The following is an 18,177-nucleotide window of genomic DNA, read 5'->3' on the forward strand; positions in this document are numbered from 1 at the left end:
GCTTAATTTCTTGAATTTTATTTCAACTAAAATCATCAAGTGACAAAAATAATCCCAGCTATTCAATCGTATATTCTTATGAATTTGATTGATTTTGAACTTGTTTAATTCCATATTTTATCACTCTGTCTTGTCACCAAATGTCTCCCACATATTCACACCGTCTCCATCGAACCGTGGAGGAACGAATTAGAGGTTTTGGCCAATTCTCGGCGTCGAGGCCGACTGGTTTGGCCGTGACCAAATGCGGCAAAGACCACCCACTTGCGGTCATCGCAGAAATTGTTGTCGTTTTTGAGTCAGGCGGCTTTCTCGCTAAACCCTGGACTCTTATAAGGAGTCGCGCTAGGTGATCCTCGATCGATAAATTGAGTTTATTTTGTTTGAGTTAAAAAGATTCGTGCGCGAAGCGATTGCACTGAATTTTTTTTCTCATCGTTGGCGACTCGCACCTTGAGGTCTAACACCATCTGAAAGATCTCTTGGATAATACTCTGGCGAGGTCGTGTCATCCTCCGGCGGTTTATTGCTCATTGAAGTCATCGAACGAATTGGTGATGTGCGGGGGAAGATAACTCAATTAAAGCACCAGTTGATAGGATTATTATTCCTATTGGATGATTTGAGCATTCGAAATTACGCAATATGCGAAGAACCCGTAGAACTAAGATTAGGGTTTGTTGAGCGTTTAGGTTTATAGAGAAAGATTTTTATTTCTTCAATTCTCTAAGACTCGATCTATGTGCTTCTATTATATAGAATTCCCCGTGCTTAATTCGGGCTTACGATTCTGGAAGAATCAAAACGAAAACCATAAAAGATTTTACTCCATCTATCTAATTAAATAAATGGTTCAACATGACAACAAACTAATAAAATAAAGAAAACCAATCTAACGAGATATGTAGTTGTTGTAGAAGTTGGTCGAGAAATAGCAATGTGCATGGAGTTAAGGTGGAGCTTGAGCATAGATGATCAAGAAGTGAGGAAGAGTTAGTTAGAAAAATACAGCCGTTGGGCTCTTCTTGAAGCAGCTGTTAGTATAAATAGAGTTTAGCTACAACTAGTGTAATCAATCTTTGTAACTCCACACTCTTCTATCTTTGAGAAATAAAGTGAGTTAGTTTTCTGTTGCAAAAAGAGTGTTATTGCTTCTTCATCCTTTTCATCTTATTGCTTATCTTGATCGAGTTCTTGATCCAAAAATCAACAATTGGCGCCGTCTGGTGGGAAGTCCAATCGACCGAGAAAGAGAGCGATGGCAGCATGGCTTGAGGCTGAAAAGTTCACGGGGAAGAACGACTACGGTCTTTGGAAGATGAAGATGCGGGCGGTTCTTGTGCAGCAAGGTTTGACATCGGTGTTAACCCCGGTTGATGCAGACAGCAAAGGCAAAGCGGCTGCTCTTGATGAGAAGGCTCAGGAAAAGATGGAAGAGATGCAACTGAAGGATCATAGTGTCGTGATCCTATGCCCTTGGAGATAAGGTGTTGATAGAGGTTCATGCCGAGACTACAGCCGCAGGAATCTTGAAGAAGCTTGATGAAGTTTACTTGGCCAAGTCACTGGCCAATCGCCTCTACATGAAGAGGAGGCTGTATTCTTACAGTTTTACTGAAGATAAATCAATTATGGAGCAGCTTGAGGACTTCAGCAAATCCATTGATGATCTAGAAGCAGTCGATGTCAAAATCAGTGATGAAGATAAAGCTATCTTGGTTCTCAATGCCCTCTCTAACTCTTATGATCAAATGAGGGATGCAATCAGTGATGAAGATAAAGCTATCCTGGCCATCTGAAGAAAGACTGCTATGTTTGGAAAAAGAAGCAGGCAAGTGAAGGTCAGTCTCATACAAATGTAGTCAGTGGTGTTGCATATGAAATCCATGAAGTTATGAATGTAGTGGATAAAAGTGAAATGCGATCATGGATTATGCACTCTGGTTGCTCATTTCACATGTGTCTTGGTTTTAAGATTTCTCATACACTCATGGAACTGTGCTCCTCGGTAACAATCAAACTTGCAATATCGGAGGAATTGGAAGCATTATGCTGAGAGTTCATGATGGATCTATAAAGGTGCTGTCAGATGTGAGATACATCCCACAGGTGAAAAGAAACTTGGTTTCTGTGGGAACTCTTGAGAGAAAAGGCTACTCATTCATATCACAAAATGGTGCAATTAAGATTTCAAAGGATGCCCAAGTATAGATGATTGCAAGAAGAAGTGGAAGTCTCTATTATCTCCAAGCTGCAGTTGTTCATGGAGAATCTAACTCAGTTACCAAGCAAGATTTGAAAAGCTGGCATTCTAGATTGGGGCATCCAGTTGAGGGGAGTTTGAAAGCTCTGATTAAGATGGGGCTGATCAAGTGTGGATGAAAGGCTGGAAACTTGTGATGACTGCCTGCAGCTTCCCAACAGGTAAACACACTTCAACCTCACCTCTTGATTATGTGCATTCAAACCTATGGGGACCAGCTCATGTGAAGAGTTTGGGTGGAGGCAGATATTATATGTATGTTATAGATGATTGGTCTAGGAAAGTATGTGTGTTAATTCTGATGGTGAAGTCTGATGCTTTTAATTTCTTCAAAGTCTGGTGCAAAGAGGTTGAAAGAGAGAAGGGAGTTTCTCCAAAAGTCTTGAGAATTGACAATGGATTGGAGTATTTGTCAAAAGAATTTGATCTGTTCTGTCAAGAGAAGGGAATTAAGAGGCACAAGACTATACCAGCTAATCCACAACAGAATGGAGTTGTAAAGAGAATGAATAGGACATTGCTAGAGAGGGTGAGATGCATGCTTACTTCATCTGTTGCAAAGAAACATTTCAGGGCAGAAACAGTGTCAACAGCAGTCTATCTCATCAACAAATGCCCAACTTCTGGAATAGGTGTAGTTATACCTGATGAAAGATGGTATGGGAAGAAGTCAGACTATTCTACACTCAAGCATTTGGCTGCAAGGCCTTTGCATATCAAAAGCAGGGAAAGCTCAGTGCAAGAGATCTGCAATGTGTGATGATGGGATACCAACGAGGTGTTAAAGGCTATAGGCTCTGGTGTGTAGAGCCAGGGAATCATAAGATTTTGATCAGTAGAGATGTGGTAGTTTTAGAAGACAAGATGCCTCTTCTAGAAAAGAAATCTGACACTGAATCTGGTGCATAAATAGAAATGGATGATTTTCACTTTCAGGTCGAGGAAGTTGCAGATATTGACAAAGCTGCTGATACTGGTCTCTTTGATGATAAAGTTCAAAGTGAAATCATTGACCTTACTGAGGGATCTCAGGGCCAAGAGCCAGAAATGGAGTCTTAACCAGATCAGCAGTCAGATCTTGCTGATTACCAGCTGGCCAGGGACAGAACAAGGAGGCAGAATGTGAGACCTTCCTTGGTTTATGAACCACTAAAGCGAAAACTGGAATCCTATGATCGAGCTTGCGACATACTACCACTTCGAAACTCTAGAATAATGATGATGCTTTGTTCTTTTATTGCCTAAATCTCAAGCATATTTGTTTCACACTTATTTTACATTTACAAAGCGTTTAGAAGTTGTGTTTTTCGTTATGGCAAGTGCAAAATATAATTTTGGAAGAGCTGAAATTGATATCGGTATATTACTATAAAATTGCTAAAACAGCATTTTAGGGTGTGTACCTTTAGTCAATTTTGGAAAGATTTGGGTTGCATTTGAAGAACCTAATATTTCCACTTTCAGGTTAATGGACCAAAACACCTTTCTATCTTTTCTATACTTAGGAGAAATAAATTTTGCAGGGGGCAATTTTGTAAAAGACTGCGCCAAATCTTAGTAAATACTCCCTCCGTCCCGTGCTACTCGCACGTTTGCTTTTCGGTTCGTCACAAAGTCCTTACACTATTTATAATTTAAGTTAGAATTAATGCATTTAATTAATATGTTAGTTTAAATTAAGAGCTCTTTTATTAAGTGATGTCTCATTACACCTAAAATTCTTTTTTAATTACATAAAAAAATCAATCCCAAATTTACGGCCTAAAATGAAAAGTGCGAGTAGCATGGGACGGAGGGAGTATTTGAATTGCAGTTTTTACTCCACGGGAGATTTAATTCTTAGCAAATGTGTGATGCGGGCCTCACATATTATCTTGGGCCAACATGCAAGGTGGTGAACACATCGTTAAAAAATTAAGCCCAAATCATAATATATCATGAAAAGGTGAACACATCGTTATACTATTAATTTGATTTTTAAATCGCGGTTGTCCACCAAATTAATAGTCCGATTGGATTAAATTGAAAACAGCCCAACCCACAAAAATGGCTTGAATTCGAGAAAGTTAGTCAATTGATGTCTAGTTTACATGGTTGAGTGAAACAACTTTAAATCCATTGCCCAGGTTGAGGTGTCTACAAATCAGCACAGGAAATAAGAAATAATTATTGGGTTCGCCGGTGGATATTCTTGGTAATTACCAAAAAAATCTTGGTAAACAAAATAATTTCTTTTACAAGTGTTACTTATTTGTTTCAAAACAAATCGTTAAATGCTTGCATTATTACATCTACAAGGGCAAGAAATAATAAATACATATGACTCCTGATATATGAATATATCAATATTTAGAAAACTTGAAGAAGTAATACTCTATAATCAATTGTTTTCATTTTATGGGGTTATTATTTTCAATCTTTTTGATACATAATTTCTTCAATAAATGATACTCCTCATTCAATTAATATGTACTACTAAAGATCCTACACATAATAGAAATTCAGTGTACACTTTTTTAAAGGATTCTTATTCTTCTCTTCTATGGCTATCAGTACTCAACATTAATTAAGTTCCAAATAAAAAATAAAAAGGGAAAGTTTATTAATTGAGTTTTGCTATTACCAAGTCATAAATGGCATAGCAGATATAAAGATAAAAGCAAAATTATAAATGTTCTAATTCAGCAGATATAGAGATAAAATCAAAATTATAAATTTTCTAATTTAGCAGATATAGAGGTAGAATCAAAGTATCAATTTTCTTATCAGGGCACCCTTTTTACAGCTAGATCCTATTTCACCAATTACAAGCGATACGATGTCGTTATGAGTTCTGCCACTGCACAAATTCACCATCTCCATTGCTAAAACCCAATGAATAAATAAAAATATTAAAAACAAGACAGTGCAAATTTTCTGCAACACGTTTAAATTGATCCAAGCAGACACAGTGATGGTTGATGGAGGAGAGATTGAGAAGAAGGATGAAGAAGCAATTGACGCCGAGGAAGAATTTTCCGACAATTCAGCTGAATATGATAACGATGAAGGTGAAGAAGAGCTGGAAGGAGAATCTCATTCTGAGGTAATGCCCTGACCCGTTTTGTTCAGTTTTATCTTGCATCTGGAAAAGTGTGGCCGAGTTGTACGTTTTGCTTCGGGAGTTGTACCTAGTTTTATGTGTTTGGTGCCCTGCCTCTCCTGTTATCTGGCTCAGCGTGTTTATTAGTATGAAATTCGTGAAATTAGATAAAGCCTTTGCTAGAATTGGGTGTTTTCTGTATAGAATATAATTGCATGTATGGAGGAGAGAGAATTGCATCAAGGTGGTGCTTTGTTTGGTGGATTAGGCAGGACTTAGTCTCATTATGTGTTGTTGGTGAACTCGGCCTAGTACTTAGTCTCGAGATAGCGCCATGTGGGATTAGTCTTGCCTTACGAGTCTTGGTCTCCCCTTATGAAAGAGGTGATCCTTGGCCAATTCAATTTCAGGTAATCTCGGCCTAATTTAATAACTGAACACCGAGAATTTATGGCAGCTTCTAGCTAATTGTTCCAAATAATCATAGCCATACTTGTCTTCTCTACTTAGTAGCCTATTATCTGCTTATTCGATACCTTGATTGGGAAAATACTCTTTGTATGCGAAGTTAAGTTTGAACTGTAGTGAGTAGCTTGATTGCCTAATTAGTTCGAACTGTTGTAAGCATCTGTATGTAGTCTTCTTTTTAATGCTCTAGAAAAATGATAGCGTCCTTTACGACATGCCTAGTACTTAGGTTTCTTGCCCTTCTCTTCTTCCTTCATCTCTTATTAAAGCTGCAACTTTATATCTTATCAGGAACCCTTGACCGAGGAGGATGTAGAGGAGCTAATTGCTGAGCTTATAGAAGTTGAGAGTAAGGTAAAATGTTTAGATCCTCTTAGTTTAAATAAAGCAACTGGTGCTCTTTATTTTAATACTGACTTAATCCTCTTCTCAGGCTGCAGAAGCCCAGGAGGCACTGGAAGAGGAATCCTTAATCAAAGTCGAGGCTGATGTTAGGAAAGAATTGGCTCAATCTCTCTCCGGTGATGAGGTATGCTAGCATTTTATATCATTTTTAACAAATCTCTTTCTATCAATGTTCCTTCGTTTTGAATCAATTTTGGTGGTGGATAGTTGGACAAGGCTGTTTCCGGAGAAATGGCAGCCTTCAGGGAACAATGGGAAGTGGAGCTTGACGAGCTTGAGACAGAAAGTGCTCATTTATTGGTAGCTATTTTAAATTTGTCTCTTAATGCATGGAAATACTTTTTTTTGGCATTATTTATTATACTTAAGATTAGTTGTTCAAGTGGTTTTGTAATATTACAGGAAATACGGAAAATAAAAATTATTTTGATTCTCCCCGACTTTTGCTCCAAGATATAAAATTTTTAAGAAACTTGTTATAACCTCGTTATATTTTTTTTCTGTCTGTGGGTAAATATGAAACATAAAAACTACTCCCTCCGTCCGCGAGTAGAAGTCCCGTTTTTCCATTTTAGTCCATCCGCGAATAGGAGTCCCGGTTCATTTTTACTATAAATGGTAATAGAGTCTTACATTCCACTAACTCATTCCACTCACATTTCATTTAAAACTAATATGTACAAGTGGGACCCATATTCCACTAACTTTTTTCCACCTACTTTTCTTAACATTTCTTAAAACCCTTGCCGCCAAGAAATAGGTCTCCTAATGGCGGACGGTGGGAGTATTAATTTTTTGTTTTAGTAGTAAATATCACTTCTCCACTCATCTTATCCTGTAACTGAGCAGGAGCAACTTGATGGTGCTGGTATTGATCTCTCCAGTCTCTATAAGTGGATTGAAAGACAAGCTCCGAATGGTTGCTGCACCATCGCTTGGAAAAATAGGACTCACTGGGCTGGAACTAATTTGTCCAGTGATGCTCTTGAATCTGTTACAAAGGCTGAAGAGTTTCTCCAGGTCCACAGGCCTGTTAGAAGGTTCGTACTCAGACCATTTCAAGGAATTCATACAATCATGTGATAAGTTAGATTTCTGAAGTTGAAAATTTTAATTTAGGGCAGACGGCACGGAAAAGTCTTGGAGGAGGGTGCCAGTGGTTTCCTTGGAAAGAGAGTTGAGAAAAGTGAAAGCAGTGAAACTGCAAATGATACTACAACTGTAGATTGGGATTCTTTCAGTAGAATGTGCTCTGACAAGTCATCTTTGGAAAATGTAAGTTTTGGCAGCGAGCACTGGGCTTCGGTTTATCTGGCAAGCACCCCACAACAGGCTGCAGAACTGGGTCTGAAATTTCCAGGTGTTGATGAGGTGAGGCATTTTTGAGTTTTAATATTCACGTAGCTGACATCTGGATGTTGATAAAAGATGCCAAATCATGTATTTCCCTCCATCTGTTTACTAAATTAAATTTTATTGTTGAGTTTTCAATTCATTATGATTGGATGAGAAAAGTACAACCTAATATATTAGTTGATCATTGATTCACTGCCATAGAACATGCACAGTTATTGTTTTCTGCCACATGTTAAGCAGCTTCTAATAATTGTAGAGAGTTGTAGGTTTATGGAAGAGTAGTTTAAATGTCTGCTGCAGGCGAGGTGTATGTTTAAAAAAAATACAAAGCCTCTGATTGAAATTTTGGAAGGTTTTACAGACCATTATGTGATTTTAAAAATTCTGTTGAGCATAATTTTTCTAGTGGAATCAATATATCTAGTGATTTATTTTGGAAGATGGGCACTTGGAACTCGCATTATTTCTTACAGTAGTAGTTTTTTACAATAGTTCTCTTACTTGTACCACATTTTCAGGTGGAAGAGATTGATGATGTTGATGGTACATTGTCTGATCCATTTATTGCTGATGCTTTAGCAAATGAAGGAGATTTGAATCTTACTGAAGAACAAAAGAAAAACTTTAAAAAGGTTAGTTTTGTTTTTAAAATTCATTTGAATTGATATGTACTATAATAGTAGAAGTCATTAAGTTCTTTTAATCTTACCTGGGAAAGTTTAATTGCGCTGCCTGTGAGTCTCCAAGTGCACTTTCTGTTAGCATGTTCAAATAGTTATCTTGATACAATATTCTTATAGAGGAGTTAATTACGTAGAGATGTCAAGATGAACTAGTCTTGTTAAATTTTATGTAGTGAGATGATTGATAATTATTTAATTATCTTATTGAGATAATTTGATTTATTAACATAATTCATTGATAAAAGATCACATGTACATGGATCTTTGCTGCTTTTATAGTGCTAGGTACCTATGTGATAATTTAACCCCTTCACCTGTGTCTAATTGCTGATTGAATTGCTTTGCTTTATTTGATTTTGTTTGGTGACAGGTTAAAGAGGAAGACGATGCAAATGCCGATCGCAAGCTTCATGTTCATTTGAAACGAAGGAGGCGTAGGAAGCAAAGCAAAGAGGTTTACTTGGTTTAGTGCATTTATTTGCAATTTATACTACTATATTTCATAGTAGTTATGATTTTGGTGAAAAGATGCTCAAATTTTGAATTCAATACTCTCAAAATTTGCATAATCTACTATTAACTGAATAAGCTTGGACAAATATAGCCTAGCTGGACAAGGATTTCGTGCGTTTGCAGCATTTCCATGCATTGTGATTCTGTGGATTATTGAGGTTTGAACTATTTGCTTATGCAAAATGATGTTCCAGTTCTTTGTCGTAGTAAAAGAAACATCAGAGTATTTCAGACTTCACTAGGCAAGTCATTGAATAACATAATACACTCATTTAAATCTATCAAATTTATGTGACTGATAACGACTTCAAGAGTAATAATTAGATTTTGATGCTATATCCCAGATAGCTTTGGCTTAGAAAAGTCAAGGTCACAGGAGCATAACTAGTGTTCGTTGACACTTTTTGGCTTGTTTTGGTGGTTTCTCTGGATTTATACTGGTAAAAAAGGTCTCCTAGTTAGGATATCTGAGATTCAGCGAGATAAGAATTCATACATCTAAAAAATCAGCTTTCCATCTTTCAGTCACTCTCGTGAACTGGAAAGATAAATTGATGCAGAACTCTTGTTCTGCGCCTTCTACCATGTTCCCCACCCTTCTTTTTTCCGAAGCTCGTGGAGGACATGCAGTTCTTGCACATTTACTGAAAATCTTACCAATTTAGCTGATGAAATCAACCCTAAATTAGATCCTACTATGCCTAGCAAACATATGATTTTTGCTAGCTTTGAAGCGGAGCTGCCTGGTGTTGCATATTAGAACTCATTAACGCCCTATTCACATAATTATGTTCAATAAAAGGAATGAGGGAAGCTCCAATAGGAAAATATTGGAAGGGAAAAATACTTGCTCCGTCTTGAGTAAATTAGTATGTAATCTAATAGACTAACATAAAAGTTCTGTTCGAAAGAGTATAACTTCCAAATCAAAAGATACTTTTTAAATAACGCTTTTCCTAATCTTAAAGATAGAGTAATTCACATGGAGTGGACTAATAAATATTAGATGTGTATGACCGGCTGGGACTTTTTACAATAATTTGGAAGGTGAGAAACTCAGTAGGACATGCTTTACCTGTTACCACTATGCGTAATTTTCACATAAACTTTCTAGGTCCAATCACAACCCAAAGGTTTTGGTTTATTAGTAGTTTTATTGGAATTTTTGTCTACATGCTTGATGGTTAGATCATTATAATTTGGGCCGGTCTCCTAGGATATATTGTTGGTTCACTAGATTTTAATTTTAAGAATTGGCAGTAAAACTGCAATTGGAATTAAGGTTACTCTCATAACCAGAACATTGTAGTATAAAATTTTTGAACTCTAGAATTTACAGAAATTTTTTGTTTTCCTCTTCAAATTAATGAATTGGACTTTTAAATCTCCATGGCTGGATATTTTAAACCAACCAGCCGTAGACTGTATTTATGTATAACCCGTAAATCCCGGTAAATCATTCAATTTTAATAGCAGGTGGGTCAAATTAATGTGATTGGATTTTAAATCATGTAATACTACACGTGGTTTACATTTCAAATCGACTGGTAATTACAGCGATTTGTAATCCCTGGAAATTAGTATGGCTCGGGACTTTAGGAGGTTTCTTTTTGTATGTTAAGTGGTGAGAGAAAATATAAATTTTATATTAATGTGAGAGAGAACATTTTCCAGAAATGGAAATATGACATCTTAAGTGGGACAAACTAAAAAGGAAAGTGGACATCTTTTATGGGACGGCGGTAGTAGAACAGACAGGCGATTTTATAATTTTTCTTTATTTACTCTCGGCCATTCTCTCATTCACTCAGTCATTATTGACATCCTGCTCTCTGTTTTTGGGCGTTCTCTGGAGACCAATTGGGGAAAAATTCTCAAACGGGTCGAAATTAGAATATAGGTTCCCATATTGAGAATTTTTACGATCGATTGGTTGTTAAACAAAAAGTATAACCCTAATTGAAGTGCGTATGGTTCATGTAAGGCTATCTTCTGAATCTCATAATAAAATTCAGTTGAGCTAATTGATATGATAGGCAAGCTTGCTTGATTGTTTTTGCCCTTTATTTTAGCTTTCTTAATTGTCACTTATTCTAGAATTAATATATTTGTACAACCATTTTGTTTGACATGTTTAGCATGAATGACTATTATTATGTCTTGCTTCCGTATAGTCATATGCTTGATGATATTCATGTTTGATCTATATTAGGCATAATACCCACCTTTCCTTTCTTGATGCTAGCCCTTCTAAAATGTTATTTTGATCAGGATTCTGCTCAAGGAGAACTTTCTCCATCTGATGGGATGAGGGAGCGTCAATTAGATGGTTTGATGGGTAAGGAGGATTTAACTGCTGAAAAAGATGTTGGAGATCAAGAAGTAAATGATAGTGTGAGCGAGTTCTTTGGCATTGTTCATGGAGAGAGGGCAAAGAATAATCTTGATGCCTCTTCTTCTGTGGATGTTGTTGAGTTGAAGGGCATCAAACGTTCAAGAGAATGTGATGAACTACCAGATAGTACGAAATTTTGTACAATTACTTTGGATAGTGATGGTGAGGTTCCAGATGCTGAATGTAAACCATTGAATATGGAGGAAGCCACCAAATTAGATAACCAAGTTATCTCTAGTTCAGAATCTGATTCAGATTCAGACGATTCAGATGCTGGCAGAAGCATAAATGCTAGGTACGCTGGACCCATAATCTGTGATCGTGTTTATAAATTTACATGAGACATGAAATCTCTGCACACACACAAAAAAAACACCTTTCTTTTTTTATGATCAATTTGAGCGCTGCCGTTATTTCAATTTCATTGTCCTTTCTTTTGTTCCAGCACTAAAAGAAGACGTAAGAAGATAATTAGGAGGATCATTGATGATGCTGAATTGGGCGAAGAAACTAAGAAGAAAATTGCAATTGAGAAGGTTAGAGTTCATCCTGAATCTTATTTTAGTGCATTAGATATCATCATGTACCCGATAAATATACTTTTACAGGAGCGTCAAGAGCGGCTTAAATCATTGGAGGCGCGATTTTCTACCAAATCTCCAGTCTCTTCAGTCAATAACAGGAACTCGTTTGATGGCACTGGTTTAGAAATACTGGGAGACATATCTTCTGGTTACGTAGTAAATGTGGTCAGAGAGGAAGGCGAAGAGGCAGTTAGAATTCCTCCTAGCATCTCAACGAAATTAAAGATCCACCAGGTTTGGCCTTGCCTGCTATGAGCTATCATACTGTTTTCTTTATGTTATTTATTTTATGAAATTGCATCTGGTAGGTTGCTGCAATTAGTAAATTGCTGCAGAAAATGAATATTTTTATATGGTTTTACATGTCATGACACTACAGGAAAGTCCTTTGCGCTGTGCATAAAGCTATCTGTGTGTTTAAGATCGGGACAATCTTTTATTTTGAATCTTAACTACTAATGATGAGTATGTAAAAATTTCAGATAAGCTGTAGGCAGTTTGAACCATAACTAATTTCTCATAATCCAACATTGTTCCAGATTTCCATTTCCTGACCTATTTTTCAATTTTTCTTGTTTTCTAACTTAATTTAAGAGTTTACTCATAAGTCATAACCCTAATTTATTGTGAGCTTCAGGTTGCAGGAATCCGGTTTATGTGGGAAAATATTATTCAGTCTGTGACAAAAGTGAGGTCTGGAGATAAAGGCCTTGGTTGCATTCTGGCGCATACTATGGGGTTAGGTAAAACAATTCAGGTAGTGGTTTTAAACTGGATAGAAGAGCATCTCTCGACATTTCTGCCAGTGACTTTTTATGCAATCACCTACTAAACAAAATTTAGGATGATAGTTCATTATGTGGTTTATAGAATTAGGTCTATTCCTTTTTAGAGTTACCTGACTAGATTATGTTAATATGAGTAGGTATTGTTACGATGTTAATTTTTTTTTCTGTACACAGGTTATAGCATTTCTGTATACTGCTATGAGAAGTGTGGACCTAGGCCTGAGAACTGCACTCATAGTAACACCAGTGAGTGTTTTACACAATTGGCGGCATGAGTTTATGAAATGGAGACCATCTGAGCTAAAACCGCTACGGATCTTCATGGTTGAAGATGTTCCAAGGTATGTCATTCTTTCTACTGAATGCATGATTGGTAGAAGTTACGAATCCAGATCTAGGATCTGAATTTGAACTTGATGTAATAAGGTCCCTGTATTTGTAACATTCTTATACACTGTTTTTCTGTTGTTTTGAATTTGTTTAGCCTCTGCTGGTCTTTTCCAATAAAATTCTTGAGTTTATTTTATCCAGCTGCCTTTCTTCATTTCTCTAACTTTATGCTTGTGCTTCTGGGAGATTTTATCCCTAGAACTTAAGATGAATAACCAGTTTTACCTGATATAATACTCCCAGTTTATTTTTATACCCTCTCTGTCCCTTACCAATAGACATACAGCAGAGGTTTTCATAGAAGTGGTTGTGTATATTGTGAGTGGAGAAAGTATCGCACCTAAGTGGTAGTGTTAGTAATGAATAATAAATATATTGTAAGAGGAGAAATTGGTGGGCAATGTGGTAGAAATAAGTTGATATATTGGGGGTAATACGTTGTGGGTTAGTGTCTATTGTGTAGGGATGGAGGGAGTATTACTCAATTTATTTGATTTTGTTCAGGGAAAGAAGGGTCGAGTTGTTTGCTAAATGGAGAATTAAAGGCGGTGTTTTCTTGATTGGTTATACTGCTTTCCGGAATATGTCTCTTGGAAAGTATGCAAAGGACCGAGATATGGCTAGAGAGATTAGTAATGCACTTCAGGTGATCATCAATATGTTCAATATGCAAGAAGAAAGTATTAAGAAGTGAATTTGTATTCTTCTACTAAATCTTTCCTTTTCAATGAAATTGATCCTACATTCTGCAATATGTGGAGTATGCTTTATTGTTTTGGATAGTTCCATTCCAGGGTTTGCTAGAGCTTGTTCAGTTATGTTTTCCTCATTCTTTTCATTTTTAAAAGTGTTGAACACCTATATTTTCTTTCTATTTCTTGCCCGTGATAGTACAAATAGAAGAATTTGGGGATGATTTAAAAATTTAGATGCTAATATGATGTTCAGACATATTTTCTTTAAAGATGTTTTGTAGGATCATCTCCACCCCTTGCTCGCTCCATAATGAGAATTTGCCAACTTGCAATCCTCATGAAATATGAGTTTTCCCATCCTTTTTTCATAGTCTTTGAATACCATGAGATCAACTCTGCTTAATATACTATAGTGTTATTTCATTTTGTAAATTTGTTAGATTCTGCTCTTAGTGCATTCTGTCCATCATCCAGTATCCTGGAGTTTCCTTACCTTTTTATTGATCAACAACTGTAGTCCATTCTTATAAAGACAACATATTTGTCAGGAGGGACCTGACATTCTTGTCTGCGACGAGGCACACATTATCAAGAACACTAGGGCTGATACAACCCAGGCATTGAAACAAGTGAGGTGCCAGAGGAGGATAGCATTAACTGGATCGCCTCTTCAGAACAATCTTATGGAGTACTATTGTGTATGAGTTTCAAATCAGAACATTTTTTCTGGGATTTCATAGTTTCTTCATCCACTATGTGTTCATCTTGAACTTTATGTGAAACAGATGGTTGATTTTGTTAGGGAAGGATTTCTTGGCAGCAGCCATGAGTTCAGGAATAGGTAAAAAACTTGATCTCATGATGCCCTCTCTTTACCTGTTATTTTCATACTACATGATTGTGTTTTGCAGATTCCAGAACCCAATTGAAAATGGTCAACACACCAATTCTACTGCAGAAGATGTAAAGATAATGAATCAAAGATCTCATATTTTATATGAACAGTTAAAAGGATTTGTTCAGAGAATGGACATGAATGTGGTTAAAAAAGATTTGCCTCCTAAAACTGTATTCGTCATCTCTGTGAAATTATCTCCACTCCAGAGAAAAATGTATAAGAGGTTTCTTGATGTTCATGGTTTCACAAAGGACAAGATCTCGGGTGAAAAGATAATTAAGAGATCCTTTTTTGCAGGGTACCAGGCTTTAGCTCAGGTATGCGAATTTCCAGTTTTCCTTTTGTCCACTATATTACTTGTATCATTAAATAGGCTTGTGAATGCATGTGTGCTTCTCATTTAGAGTGAATGGAATGCTGCGGAATGTTTTAAATTCGAGGTCTTTAAATGAATGATTTGTTTTTTTAAAAATCCCTTCAATTTTCTGAACTGATGCTGAACAATACAGCATTCAACATACACACTTCAGATCTATATCTGTTTAGAATTTCATGGTTCCTCACAGCTACCAAGGTTGATATCACTGATAAACTAGAATTTATGTAGATTATGAGTTCAAAATTGTACATCATTATCTGCAGATATGGAACCATCCTGGAATACTGCAACTGAGGAAAGAAAACAAAGATTCTGCTAAATGTGAAGATGTGGAAATTCTTGCAGATGACTGCTCTAGTGATGAGAACATCGACTATAATATACTCCCTGGAGGTACTCTAGATTTATCCTAGTTTTCTTTTTTTTTTTGAACTTTCAATTGTTAGTTGAGGCATCCATTCATCTCAGCAAAGATAGAAATTTATAGTTTAAATTATACTCCAATCTTTTTTTTCCTAAGCCATATTGGTAAGTTTCATTTAAGTTTTCGGTTTCCCTGATTACCCAGCTGAAACTGTTGTACTCTATCTTCTTTAAATTCTAGCATCGGTTGTCTCAAATCTCAATATTCCAAAACTAAGCTCTATTAAGTTATCTGTTGCCTTATCCTGTGTGTCTTGCAGAGAAGATGGGGAATCCTCAGAGAAAGAATTATAATGGATTCCTTCGCGAGGTGTGTTAACTTCCTTTCGTAAACTTAATGTTGCAATCACTTAATATATAGTGCAGTTTTGGACCTACACTGTTTCATGCATTACTTTTCTAACAGGACTGGTGGAGGGATCTTTTGAAGGAAAATAGCTACAAGGAGCCCGATCAAGGCGGCAAAATGGTCTTGCTACTTGATATCCTCACAATGTGTTCAAGTATGGGTGATAAGGCACTGGTGTTTAGCCAGAGTATATTAACTTTGGACCTAATCGAGTTTTATCTTTCAAAAATGCCTCGTCCAAGGAAGAACGGAAAATGTTGGAAAAAGGGGAAGGACTGGTACAGGTATATATATATATGTATATGTTTTCAAGCATTTCAAAAATGTTGTGAAAATCATGATTACTTTACTGGAAATTCCGATTGACTCTGTCGTCTAATATATCACTGGATTTCGTGAAAAAAGAGGAGTTTACTTTCTTGTGGCTCTCCTTGTACACTAGTCTTATTTTTCTATGTTTATGCACTAGTGTCTCTTCTTCATCTTTGACAGATTGGATGGAAGAACAGAAAGCTCGGAGAGGCAGAAAATAGTGGAGAGGTTCAACGACCCGTCAAACAGAAGAGTGAAATGCACTTTGATATCGACTAGAGCTGGGTCACTGGGGATTAATCTTCATTCAGCCAACCGAGTAATTATAGTTGATGGATCTTGGAACCCGACATATGATCTTCAGGCTATATATAGGGCTTGGAGGTGCGTACGCAACATTTTTCTCTTAAGATACATCGTAATTAGATTCATATATAGTTTAAATCTGATGCTTGTGGTTTGTAGGTATGGGCAGAAAAAACCTGTTTTCGCTTACCGGTTGCTTGCACACGCAACAATGGAAGAGAAGATTTATAAGCGTCAGGTAATCGGAATTCAAAATTTGAAATAGTAAGTTGCTAGGGTGAGCACAATCTTTATAAGATAATTTCACAGGTGACTAAGGAAGGACTTGCAGCAAGGGTTGTTGACCGACAGCAGGTGCACAGAACGATGTCCAAAGAAGAGATATTACATTTGTTCGACTTTGGTGATGATGACATAACACCTGAGCTGGGACAAGAGATTGGAGTTGCTGCTGAGCCAAATACAACTATTCGCGTAGGAAACTTACCGAAGCAGAAGCTGCCACTTCCACACGGAGGGTCATCTTCGGACAAAATAATCGAGAGCTTGATAAGCGATCATCATCCCAGGTAACTGGATTTAGGCTTTTTATAGATTTTGCTACCACAAGTATGTCTCAGTGTCGCATATATATGATTCAATTTACAAGAAATTGTAGTTGACTGAAACAGGAATTGAGTAAAAGTTTGTGTAAAAGAAAAAAATGCTTCCAAATATGTTTTTCTTATCAATTTTCATAGTTTCTAATTTAGCCAAATCCTAATTATTCCTGTTAATATAATGAACCCTTCTTGTTTCAGTTGGATCACTAATTACCATGAGCATGAGACCCTGCTGCAAGAAAACGAAGACGAGAAGCTTTCGAAAGAAGAGCAGGATTTGGCTTGGGAGGTGTATCAGAAGACCCTCGAGTGGGAGGAAATTCGAAGAGTCTCTCCAGAAGAGAACATACCCACTGAGCAGCAGAGAAATTCTGTCCAAGAACCCGCACAGCAGCAGCAGCAGCCCGCAGAACCTGCAGTTGATCCTCCCCCAGCACCGGCTCCTAAATGTGACTATGCACTCGAACGAGCCAGACGACGCCACCAATACCGATACGGACACCGACAATGCACAAACCTCGCACACCTGCTGACCTTGAGGAGTCAACAGATTAAGGTAGGCGGCCATGCCATATGCGGCGAATGCGCCCGTGTGCTGCGTTGGGAGGACGTCCAGCCCGATCCGAGGTGTTGGTGATGATCTAATGAAGTTAGGCGGTTACAGGTTTTACATTATTTTCACCATGGTTAACTGGAAAATTATTTTGTCTCGTTTTTATATAACCGGCTGAATTCTCTCATCTTTATTGTTTTCAAACCACAATTTTTTGTAGAGGAACCACAGTTTGTGTTTGTGCTATATTCAACCTTCATTTATGGAGTATTAATTATAGATCTTTTTATTATCTTTTGTGAATTGCCAAGTTCTAAATTCGAATACCCTCGTGACTTTGCATACTTTTCATATTTTTTCAATAAACAGTATTTTTATACCCGCATCATCAAATATACTCCATCCGTTCGCGATTAGGAGTCTCATTTCTTTTCGGCTTGAGAAATGTTAAGAAAAGTGAGTGAAGCAAAATTAGTGGAATATGGGTCTAATTTGTTTATATTATTTTTAAATGATATGCGAATGGAATGAGTTAGCGGAATGTAAGACCTTTTTATCATTTATAGTAATAATGAACCGGGACTCCTATTCGCGGACGAACCGAAACGGAAAAACGGGATTCCTATTCACGGACTGAGGAAGTAAACCCTAGTATGCTATTAAACAAAAATAATCTTATAAACAAAATTTTTACTCCCACCGCTTCATTGGGCATAATTTGTCATGGTTCATT

At 36.9% G+C, this 18,177-nt stretch overlaps 1 protein-coding gene across 1 annotated transcript; it reads left to right on the forward strand.

Annotated features, from left to right (window-relative positions):
* The first annotated feature begins 5,048 nt into the window (after window positions 1-5,048).
* Window positions 5,049-17,747, forward strand: LOC121782467 (protein CHROMATIN REMODELING 20-like). The gene is made up of 24 exons (XM_042180326.1): window positions 5,049-5,348; window positions 6,105-6,167; window positions 6,247-6,342; window positions 6,426-6,518; window positions 7,068-7,258; window positions 7,343-7,589; window positions 8,093-8,206; window positions 8,628-8,711; window positions 11,042-11,460; window positions 11,611-11,701; window positions 11,774-11,983; window positions 12,387-12,506; window positions 12,712-12,878; window positions 13,432-13,573; window positions 14,171-14,320; window positions 14,408-14,463; window positions 14,534-14,837; window positions 15,163-15,292; window positions 15,583-15,632; window positions 15,729-15,955; window positions 16,164-16,367; window positions 16,449-16,527; window positions 16,599-16,858; window positions 17,090-17,747. Exons 1-24 carry the CDS (start codon window positions 5,217-5,219, stop codon window positions 17,526-17,528), a joined length of 4,068 nt encoding a protein of 1,355 aa, XP_042036260.1. The 5' UTR covers window positions 5,049-5,216; the 3' UTR covers window positions 17,529-17,747.
* Window positions 17,748-18,177: the final 430 nt, after the last annotated feature.

The sequence above is a fragment of the Salvia splendens genome, chromosome 20, assembly GCF_004379255.2.
Source record: "Salvia splendens isolate huo1 chromosome 20, SspV2, whole genome shotgun sequence".
NCBI classification, from domain to species: domain Eukaryota; kingdom Viridiplantae; phylum Streptophyta; class Magnoliopsida; order Lamiales; family Lamiaceae; genus Salvia; species Salvia splendens.

Bases quoted from the DNA above. Each gene is read 5' to 3' on its own strand.
- LOC121782467 (XM_042180326.1), top strand. From the start codon at position 5,217: ATGGTTGATGGAGGAGAGATTGAGAAGAAGGATGAAGAAGCAATTGAC. The intron at 8,207-8,627 runs GTTAGTTTTGTT...GTTTGGTGACAG, and splicing joins AAAAGAAAAACTTTAAAAAG to GTTAAAGAGGAAGACGATGC. The intron at 11,461-11,610 runs GTACGCTGGACC...CTTTTGTTCCAG, and splicing joins GGCAGAAGCATAAATGCTAG to CACTAAAAGAAGACGTAAGA.